The sequence below is a fragment of the Gallus gallus genome, chromosome 5 (assembly GCF_016699485.2).
Source record: "Gallus gallus isolate bGalGal1 chromosome 5, bGalGal1.mat.broiler.GRCg7b, whole genome shotgun sequence".
In the NCBI taxonomy this organism is placed as follows: domain Eukaryota; kingdom Metazoa; phylum Chordata; class Aves; order Galliformes; family Phasianidae; genus Gallus; species Gallus gallus.
This window is the reverse complement of record NC_052536.1, coordinates 21,839,147-21,849,807: the sequence shown is the minus strand read 5'-3', so window position 1 is coordinate 21,849,807 and position 10,661 is coordinate 21,839,147. Positions and strand designations below refer to the sequence as shown.

Below are 10,661 nucleotides of genomic sequence, written 5' to 3'. Positions count from 1 at the left end.
CAGGCGTTAATGCTATGACAACCATCAAAGAATTTTTCAATTTCCTTTTCACTCATATTGACATAAGAATCACTGGTCCTAAAAATGAAGGGCAAACTTAGTCCTGGATCAGATACATTTGTACAAGCTCCCCTTCCTCACAGTGACTCAGATTGTGCACTTTGCGTGGAGGATTCTTGCTTTTAAGTCCTCAGTTTGAAGCTATCAGTAAGGAGGCAGTCACAGCACAAAATCACTTCTAAGAAGCTAATTTCAAATCAGCAATGAATTTTGATTGCTACTCCTACTCTTCACACACTGTTGACCTACTGAAAGTGAAGCACTGTCCTGCTTTGTTTGCTACCGATTGATGAGCAAAGACAAAACTCCAGGGATGAGTTTTCCATCACTGGCTACAGAGCACCCAGCAAACACTGTGCCTGCTGAGCTGGATCGAAGCCCTGGCTGCTGCCAGGTTTTGTTGGGTTTACTTTACTGCTCAGAAACAGACTTCAATCACCGCAGTGAAAGTTGCCAGAAAATGGCACATTATTATTACTTGGATTGCTCCATGACTTCAAGGTAGTCGCTAAAAAAAAACCTCTCTAAATGAACACTAATTTTTGGCTATTTTCATTTCTGAGTCTGGAAATTGCCTCTTGCTTCCAGTCCCTGTGGCTCTCATTGTTTTTGGCTAAAACTGTGGGGCATTCAGTTCTGAAACCAATGAACAACCGTCCTCTCAAAAGCATTTATACTCCTGAGTGCATGCTTCTTCCCAAGGCCCACCTCTCTCCTCAGTTTGTGAGCCCTCTAAGCCCAAACCTCCTCCAAGGCCAGAATTCCCATTTACCCATTTGGGACCAGCAAATCGCCCAGCACCAATTTGCTGTGAGCTGAGCAAACACGAGTGGGCACAGCAAATCACCAGTATAAATCCTCAAAGCAGAACCAAGCCTTTATACCATACACAGCTGCTGGAGACCGCACTGTGGTCTTCCAGTACTAGAAAGGAGCTTAGAAGCTGGAGGAGAACGGACATTTTACAGACTGATAGCGATAGGACAAGGGGGACTGGCTTTAAAGTAAAAGATGGAAGACTTAGGTTAGAAGTCAGGAAGAAATTCTTTACTCAGAGGGTGGTGAGGCACTGGCACAGGCTGCCCAGAGAGCTATGGATGCCCCATCCCGGGAGGTGTTTAAGGCCGGGTTGGATGGGCAGCCTCATATGGTGGGTGGCAATCAGCCCATAGCAAGGGTTTGGGACTGGATCATCTTTAAGGTCCCTTCCAACCCAAGCCTTTCTATGATTCTATGATTGCATCAAAAGTTTGCCAAGCAGGCTAAATAACTTGTCACATAATACTGGTTACCCACAGGTATCCATTTCTAGGATCAAGTGGAAAACTGCAGATCCATCCAGATAGTTAAGTTAACCTCCAATCATAATATAAAGAATTAGCACCCAGCTAGATAAATTTAAATGGTTTTTTTTTTTTTTTTTTTATTAACAATCATTTTACATTACAAGGATAATATGACAAAAGGAAATTTCTCGTGTACATACCATGATATATCAACATAGCTCTATTCGTATCCAGTGTCCTAGGTCCTTTCACACAGGTACTATAAAGCATAGTCTGTAAAGTAATAACATTTTAATATTCTCCAAAAGAGTGATATTAACATATTAATACATATGTAGTAATAGACTTCTAGATATTTTTCTCTCATTGTGTGTGTGTGTGTGTATGGTGGGTGAGTGAGAGACAGCTTGAAACAGTTCAGCAGGGCTGTGCTTAGGTGGGGGTACAGAGAGGTCTGGGACAAAACTTTCTGCTTTCTGGAAGCGAGAAGGAGAAACACATCTCGCCAACAGTCGGGTGAGGACCCCACACTGGCAGAAAGCTCTGCAGCCCTCCCATAGCATCTGGGACATTACAGCATAGGAGATGCGTTCCCCTACCCGGCACAGCGAGCTTATATTTGACGTGAGGTGCAGTGCATCAGAGTCCATGGCCTGGCAGCAGTGTGCCCGCTTGCCAGGCCTGCACGAGTGTCAGTGGCATCCGGAGGAGGGGGCTGGGGAGAGGATACCCTCCATGAGGTTGGTGAGGAGCGGGGCTGGGAGCTGCCCACGGCTGAGGCGGGACACGGCTGAGGTGGATTACCAGTTGTGTGGTGGCGAGAAGCCTGGGGGTGCGGAGTTTGGGGGAGCTCGCACAGTGCGATACCAGTGTAACCAACGGTCAGGATAACGCCCACCCTCCTCCCAGCAGAAGGTGAAAATGACAACGGAGAGAGCAGTGAGGGACTGCCAGGCCCTGCCAGAGCCTGCAGGCCCAGCAGCGGCCTGTCTGCAGCAGTCTGCCACGTGGCCAGGCCTCTGAGGAGAGGTGCACGGACGCAGCATGGCTGACTTGCCACAGCCACTTTGCACTGGCTGTTTGGGCTCAGCACTGTGCCCTGCCAGCTCTGATCCTGTGACTGTCCCTCTTGCATAACACATTGGCTTTCCTTGCCCTAGTCCAGCTCCATCGCTGCGTTTTTGACTGATAGCCACATGCAAAACGTGGCACAAACACATGGTCGTTCCGTGCTGTGCTAGCAATGGCAGACGGGAAAAGCAGAGCCACATCTTTGCAACACGGGTATGCTCAGCTGCAAACCACATCCGTGCAGAGACAGAAAAGTGCATATGAGGGTTGGATATGTGTCTGTCCAGGTGTGAGCACGCTGGACCTTACAAAGGCTTACTGAGAAGACAAGGATACTTGAGCGTATTCCCACACTGAGACACTCCCATTAGACAAACCTTATCAAGCACTTGGTTAACATGCCAACAAGGAGCCCACTGCCCTAACCACAGCAAAGCCTCTCTCTGCAGAGTGCTATACCTGTAAATGTAGGCCTCAGTGTATGGCTAAAACCATCCCAAAGTCCGTCTTCAGTGTTACATGCCTTGTGCCAGAACACAGGGCCAGCCTTACACAAGGGTGGTTGATTCTATCATCTCTATATTATATCTTTATATCTATTGAAAACATAGAAATATATAAATATATAGGATTTTATTTATAGATATATAAGCATGTGATTTTATCTTTTGTATGGTGTGTATATGTACTGGGATGTGCGTATATACAATATATAGACGGTATGCATATGTACTGTATACATACACTAGCTTACATGCACACACATCATACATGTCTCCAAGGGAGACAGGAATTGCATAGGCGTTACTGCATTGAATACAATGGCTGGGGGAGCAACGTACCATTTCTCTGCTTTTAAGACCTCTTTTGACAGGGCTGAGAGGGGAATCTGCAAAAGCAGAGCATGTTGCTGCTTATTTGCAAGCCTGTTTCGGTTGTTTTACCCATTGGTCAAACAAACAGCAATATGGATAAGATAAGAAGGAAAGGGGACACCGAAGACCCTGCGGGCCACCTGGTTGAGTTTGTGCTATGAGAAAGACATAGATGGAGCCTGAATCATGTCTGAGAATTCCTATCAGCAAAAGCTCAACCAGCACGGGGGACACAGCCAGGGTCAGTGCAAGCCCCAGCACAGAAGACACGTGGGCACCCTGCCCTCTGCCGCTCATCCTGCGGCTCCCGCGTGCTGCTGCTGGTATGGGAAGAGCTTTGGTCTCTTGTTCCGTAAGGATTATCCCTGTTGAGTTCGGTCTTGTGGCCGGAGGGCACTGGCTGCTCCAGCCATCGACGAGCCCTGCAGAAGGACACGTCTGCATGTGCTTCATGGGTTCTGCTTTGCAGCAGGCGGTAAGAGTCAAGGAGCCTGAGCAAGAAGTGGGTAGGGGAAATGGGCAACCCAAAAGCCCACAGGCTAGAAATAAAAGCTCTGGGGTCTGGAGAAGTGCTTATTATTCACAGTCAGATGCCCTAGCTAGAAAGGGGGGGGGGGGGGGGGGGGGGGGGGGGGGGGGCGGGAGGGGAAGATAAAGAGCTCATCTGAGAAAAACAAAACCTTCTCTCTGCTGCTGCAACTGCTCGTGAAACTGTGAGCAACACATACAAAACAGCTTCCCCTCTGTTCAGAACAGCAGGAAGGCACTGATTAAAGCTGAAGTACCACGACCTCCCATTTGGGTCGGCCTCTCTCTGCCCTCCGGGTACCCTCCCTGCCTCACAGCCCGGAGCTGGCTGCACACAGAGCACCAAAAGGCACCTGCTCTCAGGCAAGGCTGGCCAGGCAGGGCACCGAAAAGCCGAGGGCGCTTTGCATTGTTATTCCTCTCCCCCTCCCCGCAGCACTGCTCGTGCTGGCAGTCACGTTTCCATCCACAGGACTATCCATGTGAGTAATAGCTACAGATCTGAGATAGGCGGATAAACCTGGAGGGAAAGCTTGCAAAGCACCTGTGCTTGTCTAGTACAAAGGCTGCGTCTATTTTCTGATGGGGGATGATGGGGAGTTGTTTGCATTATTGCTGCTGCACTGAGCACTCATTTCCCCCCATAACCAATGCAAGGGATCTCTGACCTTTCCTATTCACAGCTATCTGCAATGTCCAGTGATGGGAAAATGCTCTTCCCATGGACACTGCTGCTCACAATTGCATGCAGAGTTATTACAAAAGAAACAAATGCTTTCCCTTTTTCAGCCGTCTGCCTGGAGAAAAAGCCACCCACTGCTACTGGGAATAAGTACCTGGGTGAAAGATGTCACTGATGAGAATGGGAATTGCAAAGCAACCAACAGGAAGGAGTGACAAATACAGGAATCATTTCTCAACAAGCGTCTGGTGGCTTTTACCTTGCCTATCAAGGCAGGGCACCATTTTCTCCCCAGAGGCAAAAAAGCAGAGGTGCTCAGAGTGGAGGCTGCACACAGGCAGTTCAGGCGGCTCAGCACAAGCACTGGGATACTGCCCCTGCTTACTGAGGTGCCTGGACACTGTTGCTAAGTGTCCCTTCCCTCACATAGGCCAGGCCATTTGATGGCCTCCATGAAAAAAGCCATGTGCCAAGGAGCTTTCAGTGCCACAAACAGAAAGGCAGATCATTTCCTTTTCTCCCCCACAAAGAGGTACAGAATTGAGCACAGAAGTAAATTAAAAAAACAGGGGAGGAGGGAAATTGCCTTGCCAGCCTCCCTAGCACCCAGTGCAGCTTACAGAAGGTCTCTTTTTGTTATTTTTACTCCTGCTGCCCCAGTTTCTCGTGCATCTGTGCACACTTGAGCAGGAGTACTTTTCCCCATCTGCCTGTCTCTAAACATCTAAGTTTACCTCGCTCACTCTGGGCCAGGGACTCATGGAGCAGCAATTCTACAGGGACTTGCTTTTTGCTTTTTGCATCGCCTCAAATCGTAACTAATGGGAGGACCTGCCAGCTCCCTGGAAGGAAACAGCTCTGGCAGCAATTAGGCAGCACCATCAGCAGAGCCACAGACATCTTGTGCACAGAGATCCCTGTGCTGTGGCCACACAAAGAGCTGCCTTGCTTACTGTGCCAGAGGGTTTCCAGCTTAACTCTTGCTCCTTTGGATAAATGGGTCAATTTGATAACATAATTTATTGGGAAAGGCAGGAAAAAATGTAATTAAAACAGTTTATGCACATGAAACCATTTTTTGCTCAGTAGGCGTTGCATACTGATACTTAGGCTTAATGCCCTGGCCTAGCTTGCGACATGCCTGAAGGCTACAGGAGGCAAACCAGGGGCCCTGGCACTTTTGCTCCCACTGTCCCAACGAGCCAGAGAGGGGCAGCACGTGTTATCTGAGGTACGGCATGGGGGAAAGTGAGTAAGTGCTACAGATTGCAGCCCACCGGCCTGGCAGGGGCTGTTGTGCCCCTCTTCAACTGCAATGAGGCCAAGACAGGGCAGAGGACGGAAGGGTTTTCCCTGTGAGTGCTCTAAGCAGGCTCCACCTCTCCTCCTCACCACAGGGATAGAGGGGAAGCATTTCCAAAGCTCTGACAAACGTCAGCTGAGCCGTGTCCGTGAGTCTGAGAGCTGATATGGTGGGCAGTGGCTTTGCTGCACACCAGTGTCCACTGTGCAGGTCTACTGAGGGCAAATGGGTTAGTGGGAGGTGAGATCTAGGTAGAAGTGCGTGTTTTCCTGGGGAAGACAGTGTGTGAACCCTGGCAGTGAAAGTGACTCCGAGAGAGATCGGTTCCAAACATGCTACATCTCCATTGAAAACAAATGAAAAAGTTTAAAAAATAAAATAATATTATATATATATATATATTTATATAAATGAAAAGCTATCAACTAGCAGCAATGGTTCTAGAGATATCTTAGCACCAAGACCAAGGGCAGGGGGGTAACAGGAGAAAGGACAGGTTCAGTGTTGCTGATACCACCATCATGTTTCCAAACAACACAGCTTGGCACAAAGCTCATCCCTCTGGGAAGTGAGAACTTGTCAGCTCGGAGACCTTCTGAACAACAGCTTCTCACTCCCATGATGGTCTGGTCAGGTTGGTGCTGTCCATGCCACATCAGCGGGGCAAGGCACTAGCATCTGTGGAGTTTTTGCACCTTTTTAGTTTCTTTTTTTTTATTTTTCTTTTTTCTTTTTTTTTTTTTTGCTTTTCTAACCTGAAGTGATATTGTGTGAACACGTGGAGCTCGCTTACTTTAAAAGAATAAAACGACGAAGAACCCCAAGCCCACAGAACAATCTCCTCTGTGATAGAAGGTGCAAGTCCCCTATTCACACTTTGGCTGGACTCCGCATGCCTTCAAGAAAGGAAGAAATATTTCACAGGAAGAAGGAGAGCATCCCTTCTTCCTGCTGTCATCAGTCTGCTGTGCTGTGGAACATGTTACCTTGGTCACAAGAGAATACGTGAACCTTTATAGGACATCATCACATGTTTATAATCCAAGATAATCTTGCATTGGTAGCCCCTGCCACCAAACTGCAGCAGGTTTTTCTTTCAGTTATTCCAAACAAAACAAAACAAAACAAAAACCCCACAACAATCTAGGATTATAAAGACATAGTATAAATAATGTAAATTAGAATATAATTTTTTTAAGCCTTTGAATCTCTGCCCAGAGATGGCTCTTGACTCATTGGCTGTCTAGCTTCCACAGCAGCCCTGGTTTTGAATGAATAGTTGTGTGTATATATATATATATATATATATATTTATTTCCTACAATATAAAAATATAAATGCAAAAATTTCCCCCTGCCTTCTCTATTTTGCTATTTTATAGTCTGCACTTGACATCATGTTATAATATACGTATGATAAACTGGTACTACGGTTATCATAAAAGGAGCTGAAAGCCAAGTATTACTCTACAGCTCAAAAGTAGGGAGAACTGAGAAAGGGGAATCACAGTTTAGTGGAGGCATGTGTTTCTGAATCAGAAAAAACAAAATCCTGGCCCCAGCCTTTCCTTTCCCCAGAAATCTCTGTGAAAAAAAAGCTCCCTGTGTAAGAAAGCTCCCACTCCAACAGAGAGAACCGGGTGGAGCTGGAAGATCCAGGGACAACATAAACACACAGGATGCTCTGTCGAAAATCAGAAATCTGACGGTCGTCAACAAAAGGTTCAAATGGCTCAATAACTGAACTGAACTACAAAAAGAGAGGCAGAGATTGAAACTGAAAACAACAACAACAACAACACAAAACCCAACCCAACAAACCGACAACACACATATAAAGGAAACCGCCCGGAGGAGAAGGCCGACAAAGACCCGTCATCTAGCTTATGGATTGTTAGGTTTGAACATGTAGAGTATGGCCCCAGCACATGCTTCTAAAGAATGAAATGTTACCATCTACACTGCAGCTGCCATGGTTGGAGACACCAGTAAATTTCTAAACATTGTCTCAATCTTTAAAATTCTGCTTAGCTTCTATCAGACGCACATCGTCTTAGTTTTAAAATTTTCAGTGTGGGTTTTTCCTTAATATATATAATATATATATATTTTATATAATATATCAAAGTTTAGAGTATAGATTAAAAAAAAATTATTCAACAGCTTTCTGATCTGAGGCATTCCTTCCTAAATATCGGGGTAAAACTCAGAGCCATGGTCCACACTCTGCAACATCGGCTTCTGATCAAGAGATGACATCCTGCTCAGCATTTCAGCTGACAGTGCATAACTATTGCCCGACTTTTCCTCGAACCAACTATCTAGTGCCCGCTTGCAATCAAAGTTGGCAATGGGGGGCCCATTGACAGCAATCGTCAACAGGTCACTGAGCTGCTCCAGTGTGAGCCGAGAGCGGTTATTTTTGCGCACTCTCTGCAGGGCATTGCGCCCCTTCTCACAGCAGGCCGATGAGGTGGGAAGGACTTTGAGGATCTGAACTATTTTATTTAAGAGAGGGAATCTCTGTTTGTATTTACAAATGTGACTGAGTAAGTCTTTAAAACCATTTTTGGTATAATAATCCACCTTGAGTTCTCGCCACTCCATCAGCAAACTCCCTTGGGTGTCCATTCCCTCTCTGCAAACCTCTCTGGAAAATGATGGGACCGTCTCCAGGTGTTCAAAGATTTGTACCATATCCTCCTTCCCATAGCTCATGAGCTCATCAGTGCTTCTGGGCCAAGCTGCAAGGTCAAATACCTGACAGGCTTTCACAAATGTCCGGCTACGGGAATCGAACCTTTGGGCTAGAATCACCTGGGTCTTCTGGCAGATCTTTTCTCTGATTGACTGGAATTTGGCTTCAGCCACCCGTAGGTTTTTCACAGCAATGCCATTAAAGCTTTCACGGAAGTTTTCCTCAAATTCCTGGAGGTACTCCCCTGGTGAGTCTGCTAGCCGACTGATCTCCTGAATAGCTTCCTCAATTTTATCATCCACTTGCGACACAAGAAGGTACTCCCCTTGGAAGACGTAGGCAAGGCGTGAAAGTACAGCAATCACATCCAGCAGGAAGTAGATAAGTTTAATTGACTGGTAGTCCATCAAGAACTGCAGGAGGGCCAAGGCAATGGCAGAAGCATCTGCCCTTTGGGTCTGGCCACTGACATCTTTGAGATGGGCCACAACCTCAAGGTAATCCTTGATGAGAGCATTGAGCACATTTTGCTCCCCAATGATCCACTTCACTGCTCGAATGTCACCCAAGAACTCAGTCTCCTCACACAGGGTGGAAGCAGTGACCCTCAACTCGCACATAAGTCGGGGGGAATAACGATAGAAACTGAGCAGCTGCTTCAGATTGTTTTCCAGCTCCTCCAGGCATGGCAGTTCTTTCCCACTGATTGCATCCAAAATCTCCAAATGGGGTCTGTGTACCATAAAGGGCAAGCAGAGAAGCCATGGCAAAGTCTTTCTGATTGTCATGAACAAGTTTGCTCTCAGGCTGGCGGTAATGTTAGCACCATCAACTCCCAAGCCAATAGTCGGCTTCTCATCCTGCAATCGAATTCCCAGGCTGGAAAAGGCCCTGTCTAATGCTTGGAGGTAACTGTCTGTTGTAGAAAAGCCCAGTTCCTGAAGAGACAGGAATTCAGTTGCTGGAGGCCCATCACTGCTTGTGTACTGTACATACACTGCAACTGTGTCAGCAAGCACATCATCACTCTGCCCATCCAGAATGATGCTGAGGAAGGGTGACTGTCGGATGCGTTCAACAAGGTCCTCCCGAAGAGCCCGGGCAATATGGTGGATTAAGATTTGGCAGTCTCCTTCATTCATGTATTGATCCACCACCTTGAGTTCACACTTTCTCAATAGCTCTGCCAGAGGCCGAAAGTCATAGTAGGGCCTGCCCTCCAGTGCCAAGTGGTAGGCTGTATTGAAGAGTAAAGTCATATTTCGACACATCTCTTCTGTCTTCTCTGGGTGCATTCTGAGCTTGTAAAGCTGCAGGCACTTCTTGTGGAGGTTGCTCTGGCTATGAAGTTTTATTGTGTGTATCTTGAACTGCTTTGAGCCAATGATGAAAGCTGAAGTCCGAGAGGATTGCACTGTGTATTGCCTACAGACATGGCACCACATTTCATTCAATGTCGGGGAGTACCGCAGAAACCAAAACTTCTTAAGCCACTCTTGCTTAAACCTCCGTATTCTCCGTCCCGTTGCAGAAGACATCTTGGAAGGCTCATCTGTAGCAGCAATCATTTCATTGGAAACTGATTCATCAGCAGAATCCACCTCCTGATCGTCATCCTCCATGATGGTGGGAACAGAGATGATACTCTCTGAAGCTGGAAAAAAAAAAAAAAGAGAGAAGAAGGGGAAAAAAAAGGTATAATAAGGCATTTACCAAGACTCTGAGTTAGAGAAGCATCCTACAAGTGATGGTAGAATGCTGCCTATGAGCTGGCCACACCCTGTCCACAACCATGTTGGCTAGAATTTGAATAACAGCTTTGAAGGAAACATAAATCGATGTTTCTCCTTATGAACTTAAGTCTCCAACATGCCACAACAGACAGAAAGAAATGATATTACATCCTGACTATTTGCACAATGCATGGTGTGACCCAAATGTTCCTTTGGTGAAGGCTCAGGCTGCTCAATAGCATGTTCCTGGAAGAAATGAAACATCTTCAGAAAGGGACACATGTTTGTGTTAAGGCAGTGGAGAAGACAGTGTGCCTTCCAATGAGGAACACAGCAGGACATAATTTCACACACAAAGAGCACACATTCCAGTGTTAACCACTGAGTCAATTCAGACTTTCAAGCACTGTTTCCTGGTAGCATGTA

At 46.6% G+C, this 10,661-nt stretch overlaps 1 protein-coding gene across 8 annotated transcripts in view; it reads right to left on the bottom strand.

Moving 5' to 3' along the window:
- Positions 1–1,453: 1,453 nt before the first annotated feature.
- The window catches only part of PRDM11 (PR/SET domain 11), a 45,917-nt gene continuing 36,709 nt past the window's right edge, over positions 1,454–10,661 (bottom strand). For all 8 annotated transcript variants that reach the window (XM_015287189.4, XM_015287188.4, XM_040701997.2 and 5 more), the window contains one exon: positions 1,454–10,156. In XM_015287189.4, coding sequence (XP_015142675.1) covers positions 7,992–10,156 — 2,165 coding nt within the window. In that variant the 3' untranslated portion in view covers positions 1,454–7,991. The remainder of the gene's footprint in view (positions 10,157–10,661) is intronic.